Below are 14902 nucleotides of genomic sequence, written 5' to 3'. Positions count from 1 at the left end.
AGATTTTAAAATACCACCTCGTGTGGAGGCTTTTGTTTGAACAGGAACAGAATAATTTCCTCATATTATGTGTAAAAAGTCCTGTTCCGCCCTACAGTGTGTCTCCTTTGTACAGTATGTGTCTTAAATAGCTGCTGCTGGCGACAACTCATCACCTCTGCCCCAAATTGACACACAATGAAACATCCCACCCATGCACTTTAAATCCGATCACTCCTGATAGTCTTCCAGAGAGTCAGACCAACATCCAAGATGCCTGTCGACTACAGCGGGACGTGGGACATGGTCAGCACAGTCAATTTCGAGGGCTACATGGCTGCACTTGGTGAGTGTCACAGCTTCTTTAAACACACTGAAATTTAAATTAATGTTTAATTATGATATGAGAGGAAACCCTTATGTGTAGCTGACTGAGTAATGTTTCTTTTGTGAATGTTGAATTGTTATCAGCATCATTTGGGTTTGAGTTTTCGAACATTCATGCTCACAGCTGACAACTGAATCAATGTGGAATATGCATTAAGGAAAGTAGAGGTATATCTGTTCATGATTTATGTAATTTGGATAGATCGAGAATTGAGTGTGCATTTCTTTTTGTCAGTGACCTTGAGGGCGTTAAACATACAGTGAAGGTTAATGTTAATTTATGTCCTGATCAGAGCAGGATGGACGTGTTTGCAGTTAACGTGAACTCACAAAGTGAAACCTTGTTCTAACCAGCTCCTCTCATTTTGACACACAGGCATTGATTTTGCAACGCGCAAGATTGCCTCGGTGTTGAAGCCCCAGAAAGTGATTAAGCAAGATGGAGACAGTTTCTCAATCAAGACATTTAGTACTTTAAGAAATTATGACCTTTCATTTAAAATTGGAGAGGAGTTTAAAGAGGTGACCAAAGGGATGGACAACAGGACGTGCCAGGTAATAAAGGATTTAATAAAGTGTAATACTGTAGTAAACACTGCTGTCTGTGACTCTGCGGTGTTCACAAACCATATTTATATGTATTTTTCTGTAATAATAAGAAGAAATGATAATAAACTTAATTTATCTAGCACCTTTCAAACAAGAAATGCAGCAAAAATCATACAATTGTAAAACCATAAGTCATAAAATCAAGTAAAATACAATATTTTTAAAAAGTTGCAGCAGCATGAAGCATAAAAATAAAGAGTTTTTAGGAAAGTCAGAGCTAGTTAAAGCTAAAGTGAACAGATTTTATTTACATTTATATTATATATACATTTTATTTTTGTTCCCTATCAGACTGTGGTCAACTGGGACAATGATAAGCTGGTGTGTGTTCAGAAAGGAGAGAAGAAGAACCGAGGGTGGACTCACTGGACTAATGGAGACGAGCTCCATCTGGTATGACTCTGCATTTTTTATTCTGATAGCCTTTTACAATCCAGTTAATGTGTGTGATCAACACTGTGTCATAAGTTATGCTGATTTAAAGTATTTTGTGGACACATTCACATATAGAATTATATCATTAATGAGTTAAACACAAGAAAAAAATCACTTCTCCATGAGAAAACTTATGACATTGCTTTAATTATGAGCACACTGTTTTTAACAATAAATGTTGGAAAATGTATTAATTTCATGTTTTCTCCCTTCAGGAACTTACTTGCCAGGATCAAGTCTGCAAGCAAGTTTACAAAAGAACTCTGTGATCTTTGAAACCGTGTCAGAACCAGGGAACTTCATCCTCAGTATTTCCATGAGAGGAGCTGGGCCTAATAAACCACATAAAGAGCATGTAATCTGATTGTAATGTGTCATTAAACGCTGCAGCGCTGCAGTACCTCCTCCTGGCCACACGGTGGTGCTTTACATTAAACACTGAATTAAACTCAGGAGTCGTTGGTTTGTTGGTGAATGTGTGCCGCGAGTTTTTGTTTTTCCTGCCAACTGTTACCTTTAGCAAACAAGTTGAAATATGTGTGTACAAACTGCGTCTTGTTTTGTTTGTTAAACCTTGGTTTTGTGAGGACTTTGTTACATAATTGAAGCCGCAGCTGTCAAAAGTTTCCCTGCCTGAAAATGTCCGTTGATAAAGAAGAGACGCAGCAGGTAAGACCGTTTGGCTAACGTTAGCTAGCTAACGTTTCACATCTGTATGCTGTGGTTTAACGTTACAGCAGCAGGCTGGTGGGATACATATGTTTTATTTAAGTAAAAGTAGCGTTAACACAGTGTAGATATACTCGGTCAGGTGAGTGTATCTGGTCCCAGGGTCCTGTCAGCTCAGTATGACACAACAAGGAGACCTGTCAAAAGACATCTACGTTCTCAGCAGTCATTTTACCCATGGTTAATATTCCTTGTATGTTTCGCTGGGTCAGTATAATGACATTTCCAACCTACAACCCAAACCCTAATGATGTTATACTCTTTAAAATCTAACATAAAAGTTAAGTCCTCATATTTGTGGGCAAGACAGTTTCCTTAACTTTAGACACTGGTATCTCCACAAAGGCTCAACACATTTTTACTATTCAAACTGCATTTGTAACCAAAGCCTCCTTTATTTTTTTCAGTTTTAACTGCGAACTTAGACCTTACCAATCTCTTACAATGTTATTTAATTTAACTTTTTTAGTTTCTTAATTTAGACTATGCTCTTGGAAAGTAAAAGTCGAAAAGCACAAGCATCAAAATATAACTAAAGCACAAAAAGTAAAAGTACACATATATTACTGAATTATAATTATTGATGCTTCATATGTACATTGCTTAAATGTTGCCGTTATTTTACTATATATATTGACAGGTAAGAAAGGATCAATAAAGACTTATCTTTAGCCATAATATTAATGTTACATCATAACTTATTTGCTGATTATGTTTTATATTAACCTGAGCAAATTGGCTTGATTTCTTTCAAACACATGGGAAGAAGGAAATGAACCATGAAAGAAGAAACGACCCCAAAAAATTGCAAGAAATTAGTAAAAAGAGAATATTAAAAACAAGAAAATTAATGGGGGGGAAAAGGAAAAAAGAAAGTTAAAAACAAACAAGGAAATGACCTGGTAAGAGTGCTTAAAGGTATAACTATTCTGTATCATGATTTTAAATATGTAATAATAATAATAATAATTGGGTGTTGTTTTTCCAAAGCTTTTTTCTTTTTTCCCTAGTTTTTTTTTTCCTTTTTTATAATAATAATTTTGAAAATCTATACATTTTTTGGAATTTGTGGGACATGTGTCTTCCCATGTTTTTGAAAGAAATCAAGCCAATTTGCTCAGGGTTTAGAGTTTTATATACTTGTGAAAGGCGTCCAGAAGCAGCACAAGAAAAGTGATGTCGCTTCAGGTTTCTGTGCAAAGTAAGGTTAACTAAAGGTATCGGGTAAGTGTCATGGGGTAAAATGTAAAACATTTCCCTCTATAATTTAGTGGAGTAGAAGTCTAAAGTAGCAGAAATATGAAACATTTAATAAAGAAATTACTGTACCTCAAAATCAGTGGCAGAACTGGGGTGGTAGCTTTTGGTGCTCCAGCCTTGAATATTCTCTCAAAAGTCAGATTTTCCTGGGAACAATATACAGACTCATACAGAAGTAATCCCTCTCAAGTGTCACTTATGACCTACAGGAAGTGTGTGGCAGTGTATTTATCTGCAGAGACTCTGCCCTCTGCCTGTATCTTCTTATTGTCTTCTTATTTTCCTGTGTTCTGGAGGTTCCTTGGCACAGCGCACAGGTGAGGTTGGGATGTTACTAAAACTTAGCGACCAGGTGCCAGACTGTAAGCAGCATCACCAGTGGTTTGAAAAATAGTGTATATACAGTCGCCATTAAATCTCCCTTGGAGAAACATGTCCTTGGACTCCCCTGGCTTTGAGCTGAGCCCCCAAATATTTACAACATCTGGCTCTGCCCCTGCTCAAAATTGCACTTAAGTACAGTACTTGAGTAAATGTACTTAGTTACTTTTCACTGCTGGCAGCAGACCAGTAAAAAAATAGGGATGCAGGATATTGGACTTAATGCCAATATATAACAACTCGTATGACCAATAACCAATACAGATATTGATATGTCCTCTTTTTTCTCCACCTTATTTTATTGATCTTCAAGTCTGTTCTGTAGTGGAATTGACATTATATTATACATGCATACTCTTATCATGATGGCCCACCAGCAGATGGAGACATGAAATACAATGCTTTTCAATGTATGTAATATTCATTCATTGTGCAATATAAGGAAAAGCTTGTTGGCTGATTCTCATAGTCCTTTTTTAAGTCCATATTATTGTGCATCCCCAGTTTAGAAAAAAAAAAACTGCGTTAAAGTTGAAAGTGCATAGCATCATGTTAATGTCATGTAATCTCATTGAATGTTTTGACTTTCAGAGGTTAAAGGCAGCAGTTCATTATACTGTGGGTCGCCTGTGTCAGGAGATGGGACAGGATCACCGGAGAGAGTTCAGTCGACAAGTCATAGCAGCAATAGCTGAGACAGCTTACAGACAATGTGGTGGGTGTCAACAAGGATACTGTCATGCACCATCAGAAACGTACAGTACATAAAATATAAATTAAAACTCACAGGCATCTTGTTGTCAAATGCACAGCTTTAACTTGTGAATAGCAGCTAGCTTGCTGTTTGCATAAAGATCATATATGTTTAGATTTGTTTCTTTAGTGTTATCTGTCCAGCAGAGCCTTGGGAATTAAAAATCTCCATTAGTACATGTACTAAAATATAAAAAAAATGACTCACATCATTACAAAGTGTAATACTTCTTGTACAGCCTATCTAGTTGTTTAAATCAACATACGTACGAGTTCATTGGGTGCATTTGTACACTTTGTACAATCCAGTAATAGCTCTGAAACATGCAGTGGTGGAAGAAGTACTCAGATCTTTCACGTTAGTAAAAGTAGCAGCACAGTAAATAATAGTCAAGTGTTAGCGTCAAATGTGCCTAGTACCAAAAGTAAAAGTGCTCACTGTGTCGACAGACCCTTTTCAGAATAATGTATGTTATGTCTTTGGATTATAACAAGTGACGCATTATAGTTTATTATATTTGTAGTATTCAATAATAATTCATCCTCATTTATTAGCTGATTATATTTTGTACTAATACTAATCTGCAAAGTAACTAGTGACTAAATCGCATCAACTGTGGTGGAGTAAATAGCACAATATTTCCCTCTGACATGAAGTAGAGTTAAAAGTATAAAGCAGCATGAAATGGGAGTACAAGTACCTCGAAATTGTACTTAGTTACAGTACCGGAGTAAATGTACTTTTCTACATTCCACCTCTGGTTATATGTAATACTTACAATACATAGCTTTATTGATGCATTGAATTGGCTTATACAGTTATATTGTACATGCATTTATCGATATTTATTTATCAATATACAGTTCTCCACCAACATGCAGCTCAGTACAACAATTAAACCTCACATCCGGAATACCCTAATGCAAAACACGTCATAGATGTTTCGGCATCAACTCATTCTACCATCACAAATTTTATCCACCAAGAAGAAAACGTAGACATCTTGGTGCTCAAAGGGTTCAAGACACTGACCATTTAACTATCACAACAGACCAAGTTTGAACCCAGCCAGCATGATTTGTTGTACCTCTCTAATGTCTGATTGTCTGTCTAATAAAGCCAAAAAAATCTCCCCAAAATAATCAAAACAACCAAACAAAAATTACTTAGTTACTCAAAGAATAATTACATTAATATATTAACAGGGCGGCCTTACGTTTTATATCAGTTATCTTTCAAAATATGTCACAGAAATGAATCAGAAATAATGCAGTAGGCTTCACTGTTTCATTTACTTTTTTCCTTTATTGCAGAGTGAAATGCACAAACTAAAGTAATTCCAGTAATGTAGTACAAAAAATATGTATATACATGCACCGTATGCACATGTATGGGATAGCTGCTGCTGTAATTTATGCAGATTTAGTATATTGAGCAGTGTTAAATAACCCTGTCCTCTGCATCTGGCCACAGCTTACTATTCAGTAGTGCAGTCAGGATACTGTAATTTATAACTCTGATACAATACCTTGAAAAATATCCATATTTGATAATATTTTCAATACAATGGGGGACAAATGACATTGAGGGCATAAGATTTAAAATTTTTATTAAAAGATAAATATGACAAGGCTATATCATGACAACGATGACTTTTCCATCTTTGGTTAGCAGCAGACAACAGCAGAATGACATTAAAAATGAGAGAGGGTGAGAAAGTGCAGCTGGTATTGAGAGATTTCAAATATTCAGAATCGATATGTAGTGATAAATCAGTATTTTTGACAACACTATCCACTTCACACTTTAGGTCCCATCAGGGTTGCTTGCCCGATTCATCTCTGGCAATCTTCTGCAGATTTGTTCAGGCAACCAGTGTTCATTGTATTGTCACCACAAATAGCACACTCTTTTACATATGTATGACATGACATAAGAGTCAGAAACCCCTGGATAGGCCTTCAGCTAAAATTGGAATACGCTCTGGTCTTTTTATAAATATTTTTAAAATTGTAGATGTAAAATGTAGAAAATTGGTGTCAACTTAAATGTTGCAATTTTGTTTAAAAAAAAAAAAGAAAAAAAAAGGTACGTGTAAACATAGCTTCAGACTTTCAGGGTTCAGCTGCTGGTTGAGTTTTAGTATGGAAGATAAATTTGGAAACAATGTGGTCATTTTTCACAATGAAACATTATCCAGCTCAGTCCACACAGACTGCTGCTGTGTTGATGGTGTGGAGTGTAATGAGAAATATGTGCAACTAACCATAAAGAACATTTATGATGTTCCAACTCATGTATATACAAGCATGTACACTACTCATGTATGTAAATAGTGGTGTACAAAATGTTACCAACAGGTCAATCTTAACTTTACATCCCCTCACCTTTTTTCAGACACATTTGCTAAAGACCTGGAGGCCTTTGCAAGGTGAGGATCTTATTTTTTTTTTGGCATATTTACAGATGAATTCACCTTGTTTTGTCTTTCAATATATTAAATACCTGGTGAGGTATTTTGCTCGTGTCTTACACCAACCTAGCAGAACAAATGTAATAATCTGTTATAATTTTCATAAAACATCTGATTTACAATCTCAACTCTGATTTCAGACATGCTAAAAGAAGCACAGTGTCTTCAGAAGATGTAAAGCTTGTTGCTCGTCGCAGTACTGCACTGGTGAGTTACTTCCACTGGATTGTCAGAAAGGACTTAAACAGGATATTGTCGAAAAGTCAAAATCAAATACATGTAGTTTCACCAGTCACCATAGACCACTCATTTCATCCTAGTAATGCAGTATACTGGAGCTATGTAGGGGTATATATTCTACAGCAGACAGCAAACTCAATGTTTAATTTGCCTTTATTTATTTCAGTCCATCTACATACAAAATAAAAGTGAAGAACTGAATCAGGAGCAGAGGGATTTGAAAAAGAAGAGCACTGGGAAGAGGAAGAGCAGAGACACTGAGGAGGAGAGCAGAGAGTAAGGACAGGACACAGGCAGGCCCGCAGTGTCTCACTTGTGCCCAACATTCAAATAAACATGACGGCTGACTAACACATGACAAGAAGTTAAGTGTCAAAGGTGCCAAAGACATTCAGCTACCAATCCTACAACAGCAGATGTCATTTGATGTATCACATAAGTTTAATGTACTTTCTCTGACTGGTATCTGTCCTGGGACCTGCTGATGTAATGTCAAATTACAGTGCATTTGGCACTGGTTCGACAAACAACAACCTGCATGAACTGACTCCAGAGTACTGACTACAAGATCTCTGCTAAATTATATACCTACCTTGTTTCATTAAAATAACATGAGTAATCTAAATGGTTTTTTTTCTTGGGGGAAACCTCACTTGTATTGTTAAGACTGCCAGGCAAACTGTCCATAATGTGTACTCAGTGACCACTTTATTAGGTACACCTGTATAATCTGATGCAATCCAACACACCTGCCATGAAGCCTACTTTTACGATGCCTGTAATTTTTGTTTTTGTTAATACTTAATAAACTATGACCTCTACAGGTAGTGATTAGTCTGCATTATGTTCAGAGGAGTTTAATAGTCTGCCCCACTCATATGTAGATAGGAAGGGAAAAAAAATTAGAAACACGTTAATATAATCCAGTCCAGTATAACGCAAACTACAACCTCAGTGTTAAACATGCTTGCATTAAAAATTTCCGACTGCCTACAAAAATAAGTGGTCCTTTAATTTAAGGCAAGTTAGATTTAAGACTTTAATGCAGAACGAGATTTAAGACAAAATTTACAGTTATAAATATTGAAGAAAAAAACACAAATTGCTATCATTTACTTAAAGATAGTGACAGTTGTGCCCAAATATTTATTATAACATAAAACATAACGTTTGGTGCTGTTAATGTGAGAGACATTTATTGGAAAAAGATAAATGTTACAAATTATTTTGAGATTTTATGATTCATCACAAGAAAAAATATATAAACCTATGCCCCATGTCTTGACAATTAAGACTTTTTTAAAGATTGATTTAAGACATTTTAATACCTGTTCAAAAACAAAAAACACAGCGTTTTTTGTGATTTTACGATTCATCGGAAGAAAAAAATATTTATAAAATCACACTTCCCGTATCTTAACAATTTTAAGACTACTGAAATACTGATTTAAGAAATTTTAACGCCAATTAAGGCCATATTTTTAAAAATGAATCCGGTGCCTTTTGATTTTACGATTCATTGGAAGAAAAATATTTATAAAATACTACTTTCCATGTCTTCACAATATTAAGACTTTTGAAAGACCAATTTAAGATATTTTAATACCAATTAAGGCCTTTAAAAAAAGGAAGTCAGTGCCTTTTAAAACTTTCTAAAGGATCTGAGGAAACCCTTAAAATTTAACATTTTAAACTTCCTGAAAGTGACATTTATGGCTTAACTTCTGTATTAATTTACAATAGAATGTACAGATGTACTTCTGAAGTGGCCACTAAGTGTGTATGGTCATTTAAACTTGCCGAACAAATGCCATAAAATTACCTAATATATTATTAGTTGTCTGATTGTTTAAGCCAAATTAAAGGCTTAAAAAATAGAGTTTGGAGGTGATGCCACACTGCTGAGCTCATCTATTGAAGGATTTCTATAGACAGTGATCCCCTCTAGACCTTCCGTCTAACCTTAAGAGTAGCTGTGAATAATCAAAAAGGGATGATTCACTCTGACAAGCCATCAAAAGCAGCAAAAAGACAGGTACTACCCCATGTCATGTCTGAGAAGGCCACACACTGAAAGTGTTGGAACTTCCGTCTTCGTCCTTCAGAACAGACTTCAGTCAGGGTTCAAACGGAGACCTCGACCAGCAGAGCCCAAGGTCCCTAGATATGTGAATCGAATTAGATGTTTTTTTATTTGACAAACTGACCCAAGTAAATATCAACTAAGCATCTATTCAAATGAACTTTATTAGAGAACTCCCTTCATTTGACATGTTTTTAAACACCCCACAAACAACACAAGAACTACTGGGAACCATTGGACACACCACTCCACGTTCTCACACTATCACTCGCGTCCCCCAGAGTCTTCAGCAGGTTGTCATCCACATCAAGTACACACTTACAGATCAGTTCAATAACATGAAAGCACACACCATACAGCATTCAAATCAGATAATATAAGCAATACAAATATTCATCACAACATTCCACTACATTTGATATTTCTGCACTTGATCGACATACTTAAGAGTAAGGAAAAACTTGCAAAGATATAAAAAAAAAAAAAAAAAAAAAATATCTTGAAGTACTACTTAAAGAATGTCCATGTTAGGGGAGGTGCTCGTAGCATCTGCAGCTTCCACTCTCACACATTCAAAAAGCAGTCAAATTGGGCTCTTTCACTGCACAACCAGTCCGTTTCACGCGTCTCTCCGTTCGCTCACTCATCGCTTCACTCTTCGCCACAAGCCATCCTCAATCGCACTCATCAGTTCTTAAAATGTCAGTTGCGCAGTTCTTTCCATTTAAAAGTGGATAAAAGTGAAAACACCCACCGTCTCTTAGAACATGCGGAGTGAAGCCGTTCTTTGATGGCATAGCATTTACAGGTGGGAAGAGGGAGAATGAAACCGATATCACCCCAAGAATGCTGCCAAAGAGGAGCTTCCTCACAGGAAAATGGAAGAGAGGTGAACTGCAGAAGAGATTTCAATGAAGGCTTTTCCACAGAACTTGACTGCAAATAAAGTTGCACTTAAAACATTTAGGTTTCAACCAGATTCTTCCCAATGCAAGATTGCCTTTTAGGTCGATGACAAAGCCGGATAATGGTGAACCACAAACATTCATGCATTTTCAAAATGGCTATATCACATTTCACAATACATGCATTAGAGAATCCAGTTGAAATGGATACAAACAAATGAGACATCAAAAATAGCACTTTAGTCAGACATCCTGGTAAACAATTCACTTCAACACTTCCTAAATTAAATCTTTAGCATTTTTTCCAAATGTACAAAACATCTTCCACAAAAGTGTTAAGTTCTCAGATACGCATCAACACCAGAAATAAATTTTGAAAAGACTCATCTCTGTCACAATACTTACCATACAAACATTTAACTTACATACCCCACCCAGATGACTTTGACTCCATACTGGTCCCAAAACCTGAGCTAAACCCCGTACCAGTGGTTGTAGAGTTTGACCCTGTTCCCCAGCCGAGACTGGCTGAGCTGGTGCCGTAGTTGCTGTTGCCTGTACTGAAAGACTGACTCTGGTCCCTACTAGAGCTCGTTCCACTGGAGGTGCTGCCTGAGGTGGATGTCTGCTGCTGGCTAGCCAGCATGCCCATCATCCCCCAACTACTCTGCAGAGCAGCCTGAGCGGCAGCCATCATGGCAGGGTTCAGACTGAAGGACCCAAAATTAGCCAGACTACTGTTAGTGCTGCTCCCTAACCCACTACGGCTGCTACCAAATGCTTGAGCTCCAAAACCATTCCCAAACCGTGCTGTGCGATCAAACTGCCTATTGCCATGTTTGGGCTCAGCATTTGAGATGTGAACACTGACGCCTTTGATTATTAGGTCCTCTCCACAGAGAGACTGGGCAACCTGTGAGGACCAAAAAAAAAAAAAAAAGCATGAGTCAGGTCATCTGGATGACAACAACAAGAAGTGCTTTCTACAGATTTAACAGCTTACCTGATCATCTGCAAATGTGACAAAGGCAAAAGCACGAAATGGCTTGGGGATGAAGACATCTGTGACCTCCCCATACTGCATAAAGAACTGCCGGAGGTCGTCAGTGGTCATGTCTTCTGTGCAACGACCTACAAACACTTTCCGGCTCCTCAGTGGCTCATCAGGACCTTGCTGTAAACAAAAGGTAAACAATTAGATACCACAGGTTATAGAGTATTAACGACAATATTAGCATGGTTATCATTCCCAGAGGGTGTGGGTATACGCATGGACATTACCAGATTCACCTTCGAGTTTGGGAGCTTGCAGTCGCACCATCTCCCATCAATCATATGGCGCTGTGAGATCACCTTCTCCTGAGCCTCATACTCTGTGAACCTCACAAAGCCGAATCCTTTGGAGTTTCCAGTCTTGGCATCTCGTTTTACCTGAGAAACAAACATTCGGCAATGGAGATCAACTGTCACCACACACAAACCAAAGCAGTGCGTGCTTTCTGACTGCTGCTAATGTGATACCTGAACCATGATGACTTCTCCAAATGTGCTAAAGTAGTCCTTCAGGTCCTGCTCAGTTGTTTTCCAAGGAAGACCCAGTACGATCAGGTCGGATGTCTTCATGTCTCCTCTCTTCATCTTTACAGCAGAGGAGGCGTCAATTTCCTCCATTTTTCTTTTGTTGTCTAAAATATGATCAACACACAGAGGAAATTATTGTATTTCAACCTGACAGCCATCAGATATGATTTTTCCTGACTTTGTAAATGAGTGCAAAGAGCAAAACTCTGTTCACTTTGTATAAGCAAAATAAACAATCAATATTTTCCACTGTTCTGCTTATTATCTTTTCACAAAGATTTTGATGTAAATATTTGTCCATGGACTTTACTATATCTTACCAGGACTGGGCAACATATCAATACAACATAGTATTGTCTTTTCCTGCACTACAGTAATGTGATTTTCTGAACTTGCAAGATAGTTCTAGCTGTTTTATTATTTGTCTTGACCCCCCAAATCATTGTATCTACCTTAATGATGAGTATTTATCCAAAATATCATTGTGTAAATACTTTGTGACATCACAGATTCTACAATACTGTCACAATATTGTTTTCAAATTATTTGGTTGACAATATTGTGATAATAGATTTCCTCCATAACAATCAGCCTAAAGTGTTACACAAGACCATTATTTTATTTAACATTTTTCAATTTTTTTGTGTGCAAATTCTTTGCTAGTTGAGCACTATTACCAAAAGTGGCTCTCGTAGTCACTTTGCCCTCATGAATTCTTTCTTGTTGTATATAGCCATTGTGAAGCACTTTGTAACCTTTGTTTGCAAAGAGTGCTATATAAATAAATTTAACTTACTTACATCTCTACGAACAGTGATTTAAAATCAGTTAGTAGCAGATGGATGGGTGTTAATGCATGTCTTTCACATTATTGATTTTTAATCATTATGCAATTGCTTGAAGTACAGTTGCACAACTAGCTTACCTTACAACAGCACTACTAAAATAAGACCAACTTTTAAATACATCCTAGGTTTTTGTAGAAATCATTTAAAAATGTGTAAATTCAACTTTATGGTCGTTTTATAAGCTGCAGTTTTAGGTCCTAATAAATTGGGTAGCACTATGATGAGGTGTTTTGGTTAATATTTTGACCAACACATTGTAATCTATGACAGTATTAGGCTTAATAATACAGCATGTCTGTATAATTGAACACAATTACTTAAGACCTAGAGCTACAGCCTCTAACATGACCATAAAGTTCAATCAGTTAAACATGTGACCTAACTTCCAAAAGACAGCATTTCTTTAAGGGTTGCTTTGAAAATTTTTTCCAAAATAAGTTGACAACTTTGCATGTACAAAGCTGTGAGCTTGTTTGCTCAGTTTGTGAATGGATTTAGTGTCTCAAAGCGCACTTTAATGGGCGTGGACAAACTACAGGTCACGTCATTGTCATCTATTTTAGTGCGCTGAAGCTGCATCATGAATTATAAATACCGTTACATATGCCCACCTGTTCTACAGAAGTGTGTTATGTAAAGATTAAAAAAATGCAAAGTGCTCATATCTACCTTTTGGGTAGTTCACCACGTACACGACATTGCCCCATCCGTTTTCTGGCGCGTGTAGGACTCCTTCCACAAGACGCACTCCTCGCATGCACTGAGACACTGGGCTCCTGAACCGTAGGCCACACGCCCCTGGAAACTGAGCTGCCACCGTTGAAAGCAGAACCGTGCCGTCGTCCTCTGACGGGATCTCCATGGGTTCCTCGTTCTCCTCCTCTGCCACTCGGATATAAACTTCAGCCATTTTGCTCAAAAAGAAAACTTCTTTCTTGAATCAAAACAATGCTAAAGTTATAGCAATTAGCTCGCTAGTAGTCCACGACTGCGGCTAACCTTAGCCGATGTTGCTAACACGTCTGAATGACTCAGGCTAACTAGTTAGTTGTGTTTTAGGATAAGACGTCTCAAAATAAAATGCTATAACAAAAAAGGCGTCGGGGTGGGTTTAATTTTAAACGATTTCATAAATAATATCTCGCTATGAATGCGCTAACGAGCGTGCGTCTGCCTCACGGTTCCTTTGTTCGTTGGGACGTCAACACCGGACGACGACCGTTCAACTGTGCCGCGTAATGAAAACTGCGTACGGTCCCCGAGTTAACTAATCCGACACACCGAGTTCCTCAGATATCCTGCACAGGCTGGTGAAGTTATGCAACTTCAACGAAACGATCATCTAGTCTCTGATGCACAATAGGAAATACAACGCGAAATATTTTTTCCACGAGGTGAAATATGAAGCCACCATGTACGGCCTACCAAAATGGCTTTATCCAGGCGAAAAGGGAACTACGTCATTAGATTGGGCCGTTTCATTTCCTGGTGGTTACTGTACCGAGAGTGTGTTGTTAATATCGGCATATAGTTGAATCATTCGTCAATATAAAGTTGTAAAGCCAACAATGCTGCATTAGAATATGTTTAAATGTACAGAAATAGTAATACAACTCAAGAACACTGCATTGTTGCTTATATAAATAATTTCGCTCCCCCCCGTAACTGAGTGTGGTAGTCCAGGTTCAGAACGTCCACTTCAGCAGCTTCCGTTACCGTTAGCTAGTGATGTTGGTTGGCAGAGACGGGAAGATGGCGGGTCCTACGAGTAGTATAAACCGTTAAATAAAAATCTACAACTTTGAGCCTAAATTCGACATTGCTGCGAAACGTTTCTTTTACAATTTTTTGATCAGAATGATTAACTTCCGATTTAAAAGGTTTTAATTTCTGTTATATGACCCTATTTACCACTGATAACCGTTGCACCACCGCAATTCAGTCAGTAGCTGCGCAACGTTCAGGTACATGTAAACACTGATGTAACATTGGTACATCTCAAACCACTGGCATTCAGTGTCATAAAATAAAATAAAAATCAGTGTCAACGCTTTGTTGTAACAACTGGATTTTTGTGATATGCAGAGGAGACTGACATTTTCTATTTCTATTATAAAGTAAATTGTAAGAAAATCCGGTTGATATCAATCAATTTGGCAAAAATGTCTAAAAATCTTGTCGACCAACAAGATTAATTGTTTCATCATCTACTTTCTTAGACTACTTCTACTTTATTTT

The 14902-nt window shown here is 37.3% G+C and overlaps 3 protein-coding genes across 4 annotated transcripts; 2 read left to right on the top strand and 1 right to left on the bottom strand.

Annotated features, from left to right (window-relative positions):
* Nucleotides 1–103: 103 nt before the first annotated feature.
* Nucleotides 104–1858, top strand: rbp7b (retinol binding protein 7b, cellular). The gene is made up of 4 exons (XM_050039277.1): nt 104–325; nt 743–921; nt 1267–1368; nt 1626–1858. Exons 1-4 carry the CDS (start codon nt 253–255, stop codon nt 1677–1679), a joined length of 408 nt encoding a protein of 135 aa, XP_049895234.1. The 5' UTR covers nt 104–252; the 3' UTR covers nt 1680–1858.
* A 19-nt stretch (nt 1859–1877) lies between these two features.
* cenps (centromere protein S) lies at nt 1878–7872 on the top strand. The gene is made up of 5 exons (XM_050039278.1): nt 1878–2079; nt 4372–4495; nt 6932–6965; nt 7148–7214; nt 7414–7872. The coding sequence occupies exons 1-5, from the start codon at nt 2050–2052 to the stop codon at nt 7525–7527; spliced, it is 369 nt and encodes a 122-aa protein (XP_049895235.1). The 5' UTR covers nt 1878–2049; the 3' UTR covers nt 7528–7872.
* A 1604-nt stretch (nt 7873–9476) lies between these two features.
* On the bottom strand, nt 9477–14120 carry tardbpb (TAR DNA binding protein b). 2 transcript variants are annotated; one of them, XM_050039247.1, is made up of 5 exons: nt 13334–14120; nt 11757–11920; nt 11517–11666; nt 11239–11409; nt 9477–11148 (listed from the first exon to the last, which is right to left on the bottom strand). In XM_050039247.1, the coding sequence occupies exons 1-5, from the start codon at nt 13572–13574 to the stop codon at nt 10657–10659; spliced, it is 1218 nt and encodes a 405-aa protein (XP_049895204.1). In that variant the 5' UTR covers nt 13575–14120; the 3' UTR covers nt 9477–10656. The 2 variants fall into 2 exon arrangements, with proteins under 2 accessions (XP_049895204.1, XP_049895205.1); XM_050039248.1 differs by having other exon boundaries at nt 11526–11666.
* Between the last annotated feature and the right edge of the window lie 782 nt (nt 14121–14902).

The sequence above is a fragment of the Epinephelus moara genome, chromosome 24, assembly GCF_006386435.1.
Source record: "Epinephelus moara isolate mb chromosome 24, YSFRI_EMoa_1.0, whole genome shotgun sequence".
NCBI lineage: Eukaryota > Metazoa > Chordata > Actinopteri > Perciformes > Serranidae > Epinephelus > Epinephelus moara.
This window is presented reverse-complemented; position numbering and strand designations above follow the sequence as displayed.

Excerpts from the sequence above, each read along its gene's own strand:
- cenps (XM_050039278.1), top strand. The coding sequence starts at position 2,050 with ATGTCCGTTGATAAAGAAGAGACGCAGCAG. Across the intron at positions 2,080-4,371 it reads ATAAAGAAGAGACGCAGCAG|AGGTTAAAGGCAGCAGTTCA; the intron begins GTAAGACCGTTT and ends TTTGACTTTCAG. Across the intron at positions 7,215-7,413 it reads CTCGTCGCAGTACTGCACTG|TCCATCTACATACAAAATAA; the intron begins GTGAGTTACTTC and ends TATTTATTTCAG.
- tardbpb (XM_050039247.1), bottom strand. The coding sequence starts at position 13,574 with ATGGCTGAAGTTTATATCCGAGTGGCAGAGGAGGAGAACGAGGAACCC. Across the intron at positions 11,667-11,756 it reads GAGAAGTCATCATGGTTCAG|GTAAAACGAGATGCCAAGAC; the intron begins GTATCACATTAG and ends TTTGTTTCTCAG. Across the intron at positions 11,149-11,238 it reads TCACATTTGCAGATGATCAG|GTTGCCCAGTCTCTCTGTGG; the intron begins GTAAGCTGTTAA and ends TGGTCCTCACAG.
- rbp7b (XM_050039277.1), top strand. The coding sequence starts at position 253 with ATGCCTGTCGACTACAGCGGGACGTGGGACATGGTCAGCACAGTCAAT. Across the intron at positions 922-1,266 it reads TGGACAACAGGACGTGCCAG|ACTGTGGTCAACTGGGACAA; the intron begins GTAATAAAGGAT and ends GTTCCCTATCAG. Across the intron at positions 1,369-1,625 it reads ATGGAGACGAGCTCCATCTG|GAACTTACTTGCCAGGATCA; the intron begins GTATGACTCTGC and ends TTCTCCCTTCAG.